The sequence below is a fragment of the Manis javanica genome, chromosome 3 (assembly GCF_040802235.1).
Source record: "Manis javanica isolate MJ-LG chromosome 3, MJ_LKY, whole genome shotgun sequence".
NCBI lineage: Eukaryota > Metazoa > Chordata > Mammalia > Pholidota > Manidae > Manis > Manis javanica.
In genome coordinates, this window is record NC_133158.1 from 217,294,975 (window position 1) to 217,311,371 (window position 16,397).

At 49.4% G+C, this 16,397-nt stretch overlaps 1 protein-coding gene across 3 annotated transcripts in view; it reads left to right on the forward strand.

Annotated features, from left to right (window-relative positions):
* SH3RF1 (SH3 domain containing ring finger 1) overlaps positions 1–14,570 on the forward strand; it is a 155,261-nt gene extending 140,691 nt beyond the window's left edge. For all 3 annotated transcript variants that reach the window (XM_073232833.1, XM_073232831.1, XM_073232832.1), the window contains 2 exons: positions 5,232–5,473; positions 12,465–14,570. In XM_073232833.1, coding sequence (XP_073088934.1) covers positions 5,232–5,473; positions 12,465–12,633 — 411 coding nt within the window. In that variant the 3' untranslated portion in view covers positions 12,634–14,570. The remainder of the gene's footprint in view (positions 1–5,231; positions 5,474–12,464) is intronic.
* The last annotated feature ends 1,827 nt before the right edge of the window (positions 14,571–16,397 follow it).

The window sequence follows — 16,397 nt, forward strand, 5'->3', positions numbered from 1 at the left end:
GGCCGCTTTGGGATCAGCATCGTCAGGTCACTCACACGCTCCAGGCAGGACGCGGCCCTCTCGTCTCTGTACAGCAACTGTGCCGTGGGCTGCCACTGGTGCCCATGGGGGCACACAACTTCTCCGTGTGCCCACGGGGCCGTGCACCTCCTCACTAACTGGGCTGTTCCTTGTGAACAGTATTTGAAAGTCCTGTCTCAGCCTCAGGAACCTTTTCTTTGTCCCTGACTGAAAATCTCCAGCTAATTGTGTCTGGTAACTGCATTCCTTGGTTCGGTAAATAAGCATCTGAAACCGTCCTATATCTCCAAACACCGTCTCAGTGATTGCTCGACATTCTGGACCTTTCTGCCATTGTCATTCTTTCCGTAAGATCCCTGATGTCTTCTACAGTTACCAGTTTAGCAGCTTTATCTGGACATTTTTCTAACTTCACATTCAGCCTAAAGACATCATTATTTGATTAGCTAGTTTCCAGGCATATGTGCCTCCCCATCCTTGTGAGATACTCTCTATGTATATTGTTTACTGTGTTTTCTTACTATAAAAAGTTTATTAGAAATACTTATTTAGATGTTAGAGAAAATCCAAACATCCAAACAGAAAATGGGTTTCAAAGAAAGTCACTAATACTAGGGTATACATATATTTTTCCTTATATATCAAAATGTAATATTATTTTGATATATTAAGCTTTCATTGAGAAAATGAAATCTTTGTCTTCAGCATGAATTATGTAATTATTCTTATATTCGCTGAGTTCTTTTAAAAGATAAATTGAGGCATATTAGGAATTTTAAGAGTTTATTTAAGCAAATAATGTTCAGATGAGATAGCACCCAGCCAGAAGTGTGTAGGAACACCGTACCTGGGAGCCGGGGCAGAACTCATGGAGAAGGTGTCAGAGATGGCAGTCACCTGATTGGCTGGTTGTGATCGGCTGTCCTTGCATTTAATATTTTGACCTTGGGGCCTTTACAGGCTTCCGATTTGGTTTGCTGACATAGGCTGATGAGGTTAGACCCGCTCAGTCTGATGGCCTCTAATGGTTTGATTGATTCAACTGTTCAAACTATCACATCAGAGAAAGAAGAAACTGACTGGTACCCCCCTTACCCCAAGAGCTTTCACGTCCTGCCCCCGCCTTCATAGTCTCTAGGCAGGTCTGAAGTCGTCTCCGACACTGTCATCACTGTCGCACTGCCTGCAGGGCGGGTCTCCACCCTGTCCTGCACGTGTCCTAACAGGTGGCACGCCTGCAGGTCAGCCATGAGAGGCCGATGTCTGCGCCTCATGCCCCCCCTACCCCGACCCCCACGGGCCCGATGGCTCCCCTGAGCGAGCCATGGGTCTTGTTTAGGAATTTGCTGTTTGAGGACCTTTGCTCTGGGTTTTCTTAAGCAGAGGGTCTGTCTAGTTCTTAAACACCCATTTCCTTTTCCAAACTTGTCCTGAAGTCCCTACTGACCGCCTTCTTTGCTCACATGATTTCCCTTCCTCCTACTTCTTATTTCACTGTCAGGAACAAAACGGTCTGTGGACTTCACCATTTCATTACCTTAAGGAGAAGCCACCTGCCTTGGTAAGTGGCCAGATTCATGTTTCTGCCCCTGCCAATGGCTGGGATCCAGACCAGGTCTGAACAGTGTCAATCTGCAAACGGAGTTCAGCTCAGGGGCCTTAACCGATCTGCAGCCTGTAGGAAATGTACCTGCTCGTACCACTCCACTGGGTGGGTTCGCTTCTAGAGACGTTGCTTCCGCTGAGCTCACGGAAGAGGAGAATAGGGGCCCATGGCTCAAGCTCCCCTCTGCCCCCCTCACTGGCAGTGTGACCTTAGGGGAGCTTAGGGAGGCTTAGGCAGTGAGAACAATAGTGATTCTTATCTCACGAGGTGCATGTGAGGAGCAAAAATCCTTGTAAAAGCGTTTAACTGGATTCTTGAACCATGTAGTGTTTAGCTATTTCTAGAATTTCACATGACCTTTCCCGCTGTCTACACACTTTCTTAAAAAAGCTGTTCCTGAGCCCCCACACCTGGTCACCCCCTCCCGTGACTGCTTTATTTTTCTGCAGAGCCTGATGTGTGTCTGTGGAGAACATGAGCTCCTTGTCTTATCCACCCTTACATCCCCAGAGCTCAGCACATTGTCGGTTCATGTTCGATACTTAATAAATATTTGTTGAAAGGGAGAGTGATCATTATTAGACAATCGTGAATTAGGTTTTTAAGGTTTCTTACCTAAGGAACAGTGACTCTGGTTATTGGGAGTCTGTCTGGCTATGTAGATTTTGGATACTCCATGACCCAGAAAACCATTCATCTTTTGCTATATTCTCTGTAAATCTGAGGGCAAGGAGAGAAAAATTAAGTGGGTAGAATGTGGCTAATTGTGTTCAAATAAAATTTATTCTTGCCTGGGAAGGAGCTCTGACTTGCTGTTCTGTGTAATGTACTCACCCTCTGTTGGGTGACTAATACTGGTTGAGTTGATGTTCAGAAATTGTGTTTATATTTAAAAATTACTCTTTCTGGTTATCTGGTGGTTATTTTCTGACCCAGATAGTTCTTTTTTTAATATGAGATGTAGTTTTAAATCAGCAAGTCTTCTGGAGATAAAATTATGACTATAAAAACATTATTTCATCTAGGCATAAATTCTTGAAAAACCCACAGGAAGAATTATTAAGGTTTGTGTTAAAAAATATGCCTTTTTCATGCGTGCTAACATTACATTTAAAACACTGCTGAAGCAGTCTTCATTCATCTGTAGTTTTTATTTCTGCTGGAGGATTTTGAAAAACAAAGGTGCAAAACTCTGGCAGCACATTGTTCTGCTGAGATAGAAAACATCAGAATATGGTATCAAAAGCACAGCTCCTCGGACCTGGGCTGCCTCGTCTGCGGGGTAGCACCCCCACCCCAGCTGGGACACCTGATCCTCCGCCTTCTGCCCCGAGGGCAGTGGGCACCCTTGATCACAGTAGCACCCCCATAGATATTGTTAAAGCAAGCTGTGTTCAATGTGTTTAATCATTTCAGAGGAGCAAGTCATCTTCCTTCTTGATCACTTTAGAGTCTGTTCCCTGAGCAACATTCAGTTGACTATATTTTTCTGAGTGCCCAGAATGGAGCTTTTCAGAAACACCTTCGTCTGTGGCTTGCTGAGACTGTAATTTATCAGTGGGCTTGATGTTCTCGGAGGACCTGTGGGGGTCCAGGGATGAGAGTGTGCTTCCTGTGTCATGGCGGGAAGGGCAGAGGTTGAGGCTGACTGCTCCTGTAAGGGTGAGTTCTTGGATCGCCTTCTTTCCCAGATCATTTTGCAGCCCTCCAGACTTCAGGCTCCCTTCCGGAAGTGTGGTGGCGGCTTTTCATCAGCCCACTTCCTTGGCCACTGTGGGAGGGAAGTTTCTCTCCTTGCTGGGCCTCGCAGTGCAAACTCCCCAATCCTGCTCCCATAGCCCTGGGCCTGGCCGGGTATTGCCTGTCTCCCGCCCTCCAGCCCAGCCCCGGGCTCCCGTGTAATCAGATGCATGGGGCTCAGGCATGGCACTCAGGTAGTCGGGTTTGTAGGCCATCTGGTGGATGCAGGGTAGCCCCCAGGAAAACGTGAAGCTGAATGAAGCAAAAGCCGGCATGGTAAGTAGACCAGCCTTGAAGAGAAACCGCACAGACCTCCTGGGAGCTTGGGGCAGGGGGAGGCCGGGTTGGCTCCGAGCCTCGGCAGCAGGTTGAGCTGCGCAGATGTGGGGGCAGTGCTCCCTGCCCCGTCCCCTCCCTTGGTCACCAGCCCGAGGATTAGCTTGGCTGTGAGCACAGAGGTAAAGGGTGCCTCCGCCCCCAGGGTGCTCTTCCGTCACCGGGGGAGTGATCACTTGGCCACCTCTGCAGCCTGTCTCTGATGGACCTGGGTTACCATGGAGGCAGCCTCTTTCCCCCAAAGGACTTTTGCTGCGTGTGAACTAACATCTTCTCAAGAGAAATTCCTCAAAAAAATTCCTTCAGTCTCCTTGTGGGCCCCTCATCATTCTGTCTCCGTATCAGTGGACAGAGTCAGTCCAGTTTGCCCATAGTGATCGCCTACAGAATTATTTCTCCATGAAATGTTTTGTTTTCAAGTGATGTTCCCATTCAGAGAAGTTTATTATGTAGTTGACATCTTAGTAAAACATTTTAGAATTATGATTGTTCCCTGTGCTTGGCGATCAGAAAGGACACTGGTGCTCAGGGTTTGGGAACGCCAGAGAGCTGGCTGCAGATGTGGTTTCTGTAGCAAAGAGCGGAGTGTGGAACGAGGCGGGTTCATGAGATGGCTTCTGGGGTGAGATTGCTGGGGAAAAGCCTTTTTTTGTACATTTGCTTGCAGAGAGAGGCACAAAGCTGTTTTTTTATTATATTGAAGCTTTATTTTAAATTGTGTGAGATTGTGTTTGGCTTTCTAATCCAGAAGATACTTGCACGATAGAAATGGGTTGACTTCTGTCCTTAATGACTTGTTAAATTTCATCAGGGCGGCGGGCGACATGTGGGAAGTGGTTGAGCCCTTAACCCTGGTGAAGACATAAATCCCCATAAATGATAAGAATCGAGTCTGCACACGGAAAGCAAAATGCTATTAGGTTTATGTTTAATTCAGTATGCAGGAATTAGAGATAGGATAGGCATAATTTCAGGAAATTAAATCTTATTCTGAAATATCTGTTTTTGTCCTCAAATGTCTGCTGCCTTCCCCAAGCCAAAATGTGAACCGCTGAGGTTTCTTTTCCTCTTTTTCCTCTGCTTGTTCTGCTCCAGTAGAAGGCAGTGAGCAGAGGCGCGTCCCAGACCAGCAAGAGCGCGGGAGGGGAGCCAGGCGAGTGGCCGGGTTAGCTTCCTGCACTGAGGGGCCGGGCTGACGCCCTGCAGGTTGAGGGAGAGAGCCTGGCCGACGCCCTGCAGGCGGGGTGGCATGGGGCCGGGCTGACCCCCTGCAGGTTGAGGGAGAGGGCCTGGCCGACGCCCTGCAGGCGGGGTGGCATGGGGCCGGGCTGACCCCCTGCAGGTTGAGGGAGAGGGCCTGGGCCGACGTCCGTGGTGGCATGGGGCCGGGCCGACGCCCTGCAGGTCACGTGCCGGCCCGAGAATGACCCAGTGCCTGCGGGAACACTGACCCCCCAGCTCCCCGGGGTCCCCAGCGCCCCAGTCCTTAGGCCCCGTGCCCAGACCCCCCTCACGTCTTCTTTTCCAGAAAGAGAAGAAGGGGCTGCGGAAGCTGCTGGCGGGCGCGTCCGGCAAGCGCAGGGCACGGTCCTCCCCGCCGGCCTCGCCCACCCCGGACGCGGAGCCGGGCCCGGACCGGGACGCGGAGCCGCCGAGCGCCCAGGACGCAGCGCCGCGCAGGGAGCCCGCCGCGCCCGTGGCGCCCCCGCCGCGCCTGCCCTGCTCCTCGCTGGGCCCGGGGACCGAGGCCAGGCCCGCAGCCTGCGAGCGGTGAGTGCGGGGGGTGGGGGTGGGGGGGCGCAGCCCCGCCGCCCCTCCCTCGGCGGCCTCCCCTTGTTTCCCCTGGAAAAGCGCCCCGGGTTGCCACGGATGCCGTGGGTCAGGCACTTGCGCGTCCTTCCCGCGTCCTTCCTTTGCCTTCTCGTTGGAGGTGGTCCGGCACCTGCTGCTTGTGGGGCGGCCGGGCATCCTGCCCGCGGGAGGGTTCTCCCTTTACCCTTCCCCAGCCGGGCGGTGCCTAGGCGCGCAGACCCCGGCCGAGTGCCCGTCGCCCTACTCCCGGAGCAGGGAGCCGGTCTCATGGGGTCTGGCCCTGGGCAGTGACTACTAACGCGGTGCTCTGTTTGATGCAGCCGCTGGGGCCCTGGGAGTGTGCAGGGCGGAAAATTTATTTAGCAAGACAAATGTCAGCTAGGATTATATGAATTAAAAATGGAGCATGTTGCTTGGCCAGGGAGTGTCATGAAGTACAGTAAGAATAGCAGACCGTTTTCACAGTGCAGGCACACACACACATTTGTTTTACAGTGTCATCTGCTTTTAGTGTTTCTGCAAGCTTTGTAACCTCTGTCCCAGCATTTCATAAATAAAAAACATTTCTCATTTGTAGAGGTTTTGCCTTTCATAGCGTTTCCTATATTACGATTGGAAATCTTACCATAAAGTGTTATACTTTAACATGTCGTAAAGTCACCTGAACCCTGTATTTCATGTGAACATTTATGCCCACCAAAATATGAGGCCTTCATTCATATAATTTGGAGCTCATACTTTTTTACCAAAAAAGTAAGCTGGAAAAGAATAAACTTCAAACAACCTATGTGCCTTAAGAACAAAGTACACAACAATGTATTTTAGAGTGAGACCAAATAGTTTTGTCATTCTGATCTTTATAAAACCGATTTTGAAATGAGCTATTACTCTAAAAAGCATTCCTTCCCCACAAACAAAATCGTTCCCTTTCCCCTCATCTCTTGTGCTCTTAGTGAAGTTTTGGAATTTTGTCCTGAAGTCACTTACTCCTTCACTCTGGGTGTCACCTTTTTTCCTGCAATATTACTGCTTTCCAGGGCAGCACCTTCTGCGTCCACTGACACGTTTACTTCTCTTTAGTCACAAAGGCCTCTGCCCTCCTCCTGCGTCACCGATCTGCTGCTTTGCCTTCAAGGCCTGAGTCTGTCCTCCTCCCTGTCATCTGTGGTGTGTGTGACAGCCCTGAGCGGGTAGCTCACTCTGCCCACGCTCTCCCTGGGCGCTGTTGTGGCCCTGCTGCCTCCCTCCCACAGTAGGCATTCCTTTTCAGTTGCCAGATGTCCTCAGTCTCTGTGGCTTCTGCATTCCAGCTCCTTTCTCTTAAAGGACCTCATTCTGTTTCTGACAGCAGGCTCCTGCAGCTCAGTGCATCTGAAAAGGAGAAATTGCTAATGCCGGCAGGTGATGGCGCCCGCAGGGCCCTGCACGTCAGATAGGGAGCACAGAGAAGTTCATGGTTGGTCAGATGAACAAGGGCGAACCTTAATTCTCTGGCCGGCTTTTCATACAACTGTTCCCATTTTTACAAGTGGGAAAGGGGTCTTTGGAGAAGATTTCTGCCCAAGTTTCTATTTTTATAGTCCATATGTTCAATGGAAAATTTAATATAATAGCCAGCCTGCCCAACTTCTCACAGCCCTCTTGCCTTCCAACCGTGATGGTGATAGTGTTTATTTAACTTGGATTCTTAGGTCTACTTTACTGTAAAGACAATAGGAAAAATGTGTGGAAACAAGTAGTGTAGGAAAACATCCTATTATCCACTGGGAATAAAATTCTTTCGCTAATAGAAAGCCACCAAGTATATCATTTAGGGATTAACTGTTTTGATATTTGAAAAATGTCAACACAGTATAAGAAGTAGAAGTACTCAGTGCTAAAAATGAAGGAAGGAAAAATTAACTTTCACATCGGTAGGATTCTTGAAGCACTTTAGGGTCTTAGATTCCTTGGTTCACAATCTAACTCCTGCCCTGGCAAAGTGCAGAAGCCTGGGGCTCTTCTGGTAGAACTTTCACTGATAGAATGTCATAGAACTATCTTTCATTGTATAGTATTGGCACAGTACGAGAAATGATTCACCTACAGATTGCAATGAGAACCAGCATGAGATTGCTCTCAAACTGCAACCCTGTCCCATAAATAAGAGCATGTGACTAGGGCAGCCAGGCGTCAGTGGAAAGAAACATTCGCGTGATGTAAAGACTTAGCAGTCTCATGGTAAGGATGAAACCCGAGGTGCTGGCGGGCCTCAGTGTCAGCCGAGACCACTCTCTGGGGAGCAGAAATACCCTGTGTGTCTGCTGGAGAGACTGAAGAGAGCACACAAGGAATAACACTGTGTCCCGGAGGCAGAAAACACAATTGATGATGGCAGAGATGATAGAGTAAGTATTTCAGGCTTTATTTTGGAGGGATCGTGGGAAAATAATCAGGAAATTGCAAAGAGAAAATAGAAATAAAATATTTCAGAAGGGAAGGCAACAAAAGAAAATATGCATGACAGGTTTCTTTTCTAATACTTAAAAAGAAAAAAAAAAGGGGCTTAAGGAGACACAGCAAGTCACTGAATAATTTTAAGTCGAGGAGTTAAATCGATAACCACACACACCTATAAGCCCATTTCCTCAACTGGAAAAGAACCTATCATCTTTGATCAGGGATTAAGCTGGAACGCTTGGAAACATAACAAATTGGATGGAGATAGATTCACAGGCGGTCGGGCTTTTCCAGGGCAATTAATTTGAGTCGGTGACAGTGACCCCCCTGGGGGAAGCCTGGGCACAGGGCACTGGGATGCGAAGCAGCCACAAAGCGAGCTCGTATGGTGTTCCAGCAAAACACCCAATTGGATGTTAGATTGCTATAGCAGTTGGCAGAAAGCAGTAGATGGTCACCCACCCAGACCCAGGTGATGGGCAGGGTACCCCCAGAGCCACAGGGGGTCTGATTTGGGCTGTTCCAGGAGAGACTAGAGACAGACAGGAATGAATTGCCACAGACAAGAGAGAGACTGATAAAGGAGTAGAGAATGCACGCTAACAAGCTCCAGGTGCGCGTCTGGCTGAAGCCAGCACAAGGTCTTCCTCTGCCAAGCCTGTTTCCTTAATTCTCCCTGGTGACTGTCTCCAAAAACTGAGTTGGTCACACAGCCACCAAGAGGCAGAGCTGTGGCCACACTATGTCTGCCATGTGGGCCCCCAGTGCCTCTGCAGAGGGGGCAGGAGGTGCTTTGGCTACGAGGCTGCCCCTCAGCTTTGAAGCTTTTCCTTTTTCTAATCTTTACATCATCTTTATTCACTCAGTCATCTTATTTTTTAAATTGTGGTACAATACAGATGAAATTACCACTTTTTCACATATGCAGATCGGTGGCATTAAGTACCTTGCCATTGGTGTATGACCACCATCCCCCCCATCGTCCCAAACCAAGACTCTGCACCCATTAAACACTGACACCCACCCACCAGCACCCCACCTCGACAGGCCCCACGCTCCTTGCGGCCTGTGTGGCTATTCTGGGCCCCTCATACCTGGGACTGTGCAATACCTGCCCTTTTGTGTGTGAGACGTATTTCCCTTAGCATACTATTTTCAAGGTTCATCCAAGTTTAGCTTTTGTCAGAATTCCATCCCTTTTTAAGGAGCTTCATGCATTAAAAAAAAATCGTTTTACTGTACAGTTAGCCGTCTGTCCCTCCTCATGCTTGGAAAGAACTGTCGTGTGCCCAGTGCTAAACGGTGTGAGGCATGCAGGTGAATTTACCGCCCTCCTGCCCCTCAAGCACCTGTGGTCGGGGAGACTAAACGGGGTAGGGACACAAGCTGCCGGTCAGTCCTGTGTGGGGTGGCACAGGGACAGGGGGATGGGCAGAGGACGTACCGTGTGGGGGGTGAAGGGGTTGTCCACCAGGGTGCTGGTGGTGCTGATGAGGAGAACAGACGGAATGCAGGCCCGCGTTGGTCACGGGACAGTGGGGCCTTTGGTTCCCCAAAGTCCCGTTCACCTAAAGCCGAGCATGATCCGAGGGAGGCAGCGGGGCACAGGCAGGCGGCAAGGCCTCAGCTGCGCCTCGCGTCCATCCCTTGGCCTGGGATGTTCTGCCTGCCCGGCCTCTCCACGCCTGAGAGAGGGACCAGGGGGCCCAGCATTCGGCTTTAAGGGTGTTAGAATCTGTGCGCAGGCCACGTCAGGAGAGTCCAGGCAGGATGAGGGCTGGAAGGTCCCCAGGACAGTCTGTTGCCGCCCCACCCGGTTGTCTTCTCGCCGTCAGGGCCGCGTCACCGTTCCTCTTGATGCTCACGGTTTCTCCCTTCTCCCCCCAGAGGCCTATAACTGAGCAACAAGAATGTGCTCCCCCTGGGAACTTGGCAGGAGGCTGGTGGTGTTCTTAGCCCAGCAGCAGTTCTGGTTCAAGAAAATTTTGACAAAATTGGTTTAGTGCATTTCATAAAATGCAAATATTAATCTAATTCACTTCAGGTTTTTCAAGAACTATTTTGGTTCCATGTCACCTTTAAGGGAGCTCACAGAGACCAGTGGGGAATACTTAACATGACGGATCTACTCTGAATAGTATTTGAGTCAGTTGGACACTTTTTTCAAGAATTAATAAAGCTTTGTTCAAATTTTAACTTGACCCAAATGGCAACTTTTTACGTTGCACATGGATTTGTAGCATATTTGCATCAGACTTGAGAAGTCTCACCTGGGTCTCTTCTTTTAGAGAAGTTCATGGTGAAATCATCTGTCCTGCTTTGACAGGTGTCAGAAAGCCCAAACCATGCCATTCTGAAGGCCATCAGGTCTCACTGTCGGGTGGTCTTTAGGCTGTGGCCTGAGTCTGAGCCCTGGGCAGAGGTGCCAGCTACTCTCTGGCTCTTCCTTCACCTCCTTGAAGGGCCTAATTTTTTTAGGCCATTTTACACCTCCTTCACCAGGCTGTTGCCTAAGGCATACGATCATGACGGGAGGGCATTCAGGTCATGGACTGTGAGACAGACCTGAGAGCATCCCGCACTTACCATCTCACTGCAGTGCACGGTGTACATAACTACTCACCACAGTCCCGTGCTCCGGAGGAGAGCCGAGCCGATGGGCCAGCGTTCCTCTGCTCCAGGTGACCTCTAAGGCCGTGTCAGCCCCGGGCCTGGCTGCCCCACAGCGCCGGGCCTCCTCTCTCTTTCCATGCTTGATGGAGCCCTGAGCCTGTTGTCTGTAAATGTTCATATTTGGATTCACTGAGCCTTTCTCGGAAGTCCTAAGCCAGCCTGGTGGGGGCTTCTGGTTCAGGCCTTGAAGGGTCACTTGGTCCGTGCGCCCAAAAGCTCCGGCATCATCTGGTCAGCCGCTTGGCTTGGCAGAGACGCCTTTCTTACAGACTAATAGTCTGGGACTCTCTGTGCTCCTTAAGGGGATTCTGGTTTTCATGGGATGGATGTTGATGAAGCCGGCCATCTTCTGAAAGGCTTAGGCTCTGATGGGTTTCTTGAGTCTGGGGGCAGCTGTGTAGGTTGTTACATCATTTTAAAGCCAAAGCACCCTTTACTTAGAGTCAAGAGTGGGTCCTGTGAGGCGGTAAAGTACATTCTGACTTTGAAAACTGAATGAAGGTAGAACTTGAAGTCACCTTTATGGCTAAATGTGACACAGCACACACAGACAGATGTATATTCACATTTTCTGGTTGTCCATTGCTATGTAACAGATCCCCACCTCACCCCCAAGTTTAGCGGCTTAAAACAATACATGTCACGGCTTCTGTGGTTGGGGCTGTGTGAACCGCGCATCTAGGTGCTGTGGCTGAGGGTGGTCCTCGAGTCTGCAGCCCAGATAGCCTGAGCCATGGCCAGCAGGAGCAGGTGGACCCCCAGCGTGTCCCTCACATCGCCATCAGCCTCTTGGCTTTGGCTTTGGGAAGTCCCACGCCCTGCGTTCCCTCCGTAGGGATGCTGAGTTTTCCTAGGGAGTGTGATCTGGAAGTGTGTAGAAGCCACTTGCCTTCACGTCACACACTGTTGTGTTCCCAGTATTTATGGGTCACACAGTCACCCCAAGCATTGTGGGGCAAGACCACATGAGAGTATGGCTGCCAGGAGGCAGGGGTCACCAGGGCCACCGTGGAGGCTGGCTGCCATTCGCCCCCTTTTTCCTTGTTGCTGGGGAAGGAGAGAGAGCAGTAATGCCAGAAAGATGGAGGAGGTCAAAGGACGTGGAGCATAAAGCGAGTCGCCGGCCCCTGGCTTCCACGGCAGCAGGTGAAGCCTGTGGAGCAGGGGCACAGACACCGTGAAGCCAGCTGGGCCTCTGGGGGTGCTGACTGAGAGCACCTTTCCCATGGTAGCCAAGTCGGGAGGCAGTGAAGGGACCGATACGGCTGTCAGACTAAGGGGGCTCGGAAGGCCGGCTCGCTCCGGGTGGGGCTGCCCTGCCACTAGTCCCCCTCCCCACCTAGACCTTGGGACAGCCCGGGGGCTTCTTAGGGTTCTGGCCTCCTCCACGTCCAGCCGAAGGCAGGGCTGAGCCTACCCAGCCTGGAGGCGGGCAGTCATGGGGGCCAGCGCCCACCCACTTGGCTACCTTTCCCAGCCTCAGCCATCAGGTCAGTTCACTCTGCCCCTTGGCCAGGAGGATGTTCAGAGACGCTTGACCCCCTGGGAAGGTGAATCAGACTTCCCTGTGTGTGGCCAAGACACAGACGCTTGCAGGGACAGGAATCGCGCTGCCTGCCGAGCCCCCCCTCAGACACACCTGTCTGGGTCAGCAGTAGCAGACTGGTGCACTCGTCCCAAGCCCGTGGACACCAAGTGTGTGCCAAGGAGAGAGCAGTGGTGTCTTGGGTCGTTTACACATGTTAGAAAGAGGCTCCGCTGTTTGCGCCTCTGCCTCTGTTTGCGGCCGTGCAGACTGACAGGAAGCCGCTGTGACGGACGTCTCTCTCCTTCCCAGGCACCGGGTGGTCGTTTCCTATCCTCCTCAGAGTGAGGCAGAACTTGAACTCAAAGAAGGCGATATTGTGTTTGTGCATAAGAAACGGGAAGACGGCTGGTTCAAAGGCACCCTGCAGCGTAACGGGAAGACGGGCCTGTTCCCGGGAAGCTTCGTGGAGAACATCTGAGGGACCGGCACTGGGAGGCGCGTGGTCCCACGGCACAGCGCGCAGAGCAGCCCCTCGGAAACGCACGTGTGCAGACGTCCAGGTGACCGGGACGCGCACAGGACTGGTGTGGCCCCGGCGCCTCGCAGCAGTGAGGCCAGCGGCCAGCGTGAAGGAGGCGTGTGTGTGAGTTCGCCTCTGGGTTCTGAGGTGTAAGCTGTGCCTCGACCTGTCGAATTTCCTATACAGAGAAACCTTTTTTAAAAACGATATATAGCAAAAATGGACAATTGTTTACAAGGCTTAACTAATTTATTTGATTTTTTAAACTTGAATTTTTCTTGTAATAGATAAATTCTTTGGATTGTGATTTTAAGAAATTATTAATTTATGAGATGATAGCTAAGGAGAAGCTGGATTATCTCCTGCTGAGAGAAAGAGGTTCTTTTTGATGTAGAATGACACCACCCCCGAGCCCCAGCCTCTTCAGGACAGAAAGGCCAGTCCCCTGGGGGCTTTCCTCTTGGGAGAGCACAGCACGTCGGTCAGTGAATGTCAGTGTCGGTCAGGGCCCAGGGCAACGAGACGGTACTCGGGGAGAGAAGTGGGCAATCCCTGCCTCTCCGGGTGGGTCGGGCATCACCCTTAAGGCCTAGTCCTCAGTTTGACTTTGTGGGTTTTTAATTTCCCTAGAAAGAAGTCAATGGAGTGATAAGAATAAAGCACAACCCTTGAACAAGAGTGTGTTCAGGAATATATTTAGTTATATAAGAGAAGCAGCTCAGGTCATTGGTTGGAAATTGAGAAAATTGAGAATGGCTGTGAAATGTAATTACCCATTTTACCCCCAAGCGATCTGCGTCCGGATGCAGGACACAGGGAAGCATTTGTGAGATAAGTGATACACTCGTGCTAAAGTCAAAGGCGATAAGAACACTGAGAAGTTGACGTTCCCCCGTTTGTGACCCCCCCTCCCGGCCGCGCATGTCACGTGGCGGTGCAGCCTCTGTGTGGTGTGAGCCTTTCATGCGGGTTCCCGTTGAGGTCAGTGTGTGCCCAGAAAGCGCCAGCGCAGGTATAAAATAAGCCGCTTTCTTTTCTGCACCCGAGGCCACTGCCGACCACGGCCTCTGAGGGTCCCCTCCCTCCCTGCTGAGCTTGCGTGTTATGTCACTTCTTGGACGTCCTTGGCCTCTGCTCCCCGCTTCAGTCACTCCGGGACCACGCCGTTTTGGGTCTGGGTTCTCAAAACAAAAGGAGGGAGAACAGCCAGTAGTGAATGAAATTGTTGCTACAGTTTACCCGTGAAAAGCGAAAACAAAAACCTTTTTATTTTTTACTTTTAAGAATTATGACTGGGAGATATCGCAAGAGATGTCATGGTCTTAAAAAGGTATATTATATGGTTGAAATGAAATCATTCCTAAATTAACCATTTTTTTATATAAGACACTGTACATTATGTTCCTGTATGTTGAATTTAAAAAAAAAATACTTTACTTGGATATTCATGTAATATATAAAGGTTTGGTGAGCTGAACTTAGGAAAAAAAGCTGGCATCAGCTCTCACCCGTGTAAGTGGGCACCAGTGTGTTGTAATCTTTATTTTGGGAAATCAGTGTATTTTATAAAAAATTTAAAAAGTAAAAAAGACTACTACAGGTTAAGATAATTTTTTTACCTGTCTTTTCTCCACATTTTAAGCTATGTGATGAAGTACCTCTGTTAATAGTTTCCTGGTATGAAGTTCATTAAAATTTCATCTGTTGATAGATCACTTAGATAATATAATGTATGGGTTTTCTATTGGGGTTTTGGAGAGAGTAGATTGAGATTTTGTAACAAGGGCTTGTTACACAGAGATATGGTGATAAAATTGCAATTTATCATTCCTTTTCATGTTAATAGTTTGAAGCCTGGAGAAAATGTTCAAGATTAAAATTTGATGTTCGGCCTTTATGTGTCCCTGTGTCAATCCTTAAATTTCTTTTCTTTTTTTTTTTTTAAACCTGGGACACATTTGACTTCATTTCTACTTCATAAAAATTCTTTGCATATACCTCAGGTGGAAGATACCTATAGTTTGGTGGCTGTGATTCATTTTATCTCTGCAACTAACAAACCTTATTTGGTTATTTAGTTACCCGAAAAGTTTATAGTCTTCTTACAAGAGTCACCTGGGCCTGCTCCCCACATTCCTGCTTGCCTTGCCCATCCACAGTGACTGACATGGTCTAGTCACAGCTACAAGTTTTCTCCTGGCCATGGGGGACCCCTGACCAGTGGTGTGGTAGCTCATGGGTCTCAGCAAGGCTTGGGAATGTAATCTTTAGGCTCATTATGATTTTACTCTTTCACAGAATGCCAGTAAGTCCTAAGTTTAAAAAGGTCCTGTGTGTCATGTTAAAAAATAGTTTCCTAATTTAACTTTCAGTTACTATCAAATTACTTGTCAGAATAAAAGCCAGGAATTTGCAGCCATTGGGCACGTCAAGTGTCACCGTTTCCCCCACGACTGCCCGTCTGCCTCGCTGAGCGAAGACAAGGAGCAGACGTGTCACTGTTTGGAAAGGGCAGTTTTAATAGTGGCATTGTTTTCTCTCTAGTTTCAGATATTTCCTCTCACTCTCTTGGAGGGCACGCATGCAGTGCCTTTCCCAGGTGTGACTGGATTTACAGGGGACACATCAAAGTGACCGCTGTGTTTGCAGCTGCTGTGTGTTCCCTCTTCCCGATGAGAATAGGGCGCTTTTCATAATAACCGCCGCAAGTTCAGATGGGTATTTAACTCCACAGCGCTAAACGACATTAGAATTCAAGTTTGAAAAATGCTTTTAATAGATGTTAGACAAATTGTACAACTTGTTGCATGCATCCACGTGAAATTCTTCAAAATTGCTTTGAACCAGTCCAACTACATCCTTACCACGGTCCCATGCTGTTCACATCACTCCTTTCTGAGAAGAACGTGCCCGCCCACTGCAGTCACAGGTGAGGGTTGAGCAGGCTCAGCAGGGCCCCGCCCCTGCCTGGCTCCTGTGCAGTCCCTGCTGTGACAGGGTCTGCGGGAGCTTCGCGCTGTTCCTGGGAGTGATTTCACCAGAGACAGGAAGGAGGTGCTAGAGTAGTAACCAGGGGCAGTTTTAACCCATTAACTGCTACTAACCAGTTGTAACCAGGGGCTGTAACCTCCCTCTGGTCTATAAATGGATGTTTCTTTCGTGTTTCCTGGTAAACTTTGTGATCTGGGTATTTAGATTTCCATTTCGAAAACACCATGTTGATCTCACTGCAAATGCATTTTGCACCACAGTGATGCACGTCAAGGAACCTGGAGGTGCTGTGCAGGGCTGTTATGATGGGGTGAGGTTACTTTAAGTGGTACGAAGGCCCAAGACAACAGAGTCATCCCTGCCAGGAGTCACTGTGCCGGCTGCCACTACCATCACTTGCAACGCAGGTAAGAAATTTGGTTTCAGGAGGCTTTGACTTTGAGTTGAGTCTTTCAAGGCCTGGACCCTTGTAGAAGTACTCAAAGAAACCATGAGAGGCTTCCGAGTAAAAAAGGCCTTCTTAAATATGACTCAAAAACCAGAATCTGGAGGAAAAAATACATGGCAAAACACCATCGTCAGAGTCGAAAGAAAGTGATAGAAAAAAATGAGTGACTCCTGTAGCAAAGAGAATTTCCTTTACATATAAAGGGTTCCTCCAGATCAATAAGAATAAACAAAAACCCGAAAGTAAAATTGGCACAGTATTTGTGACAGAAACTGCCACTGCC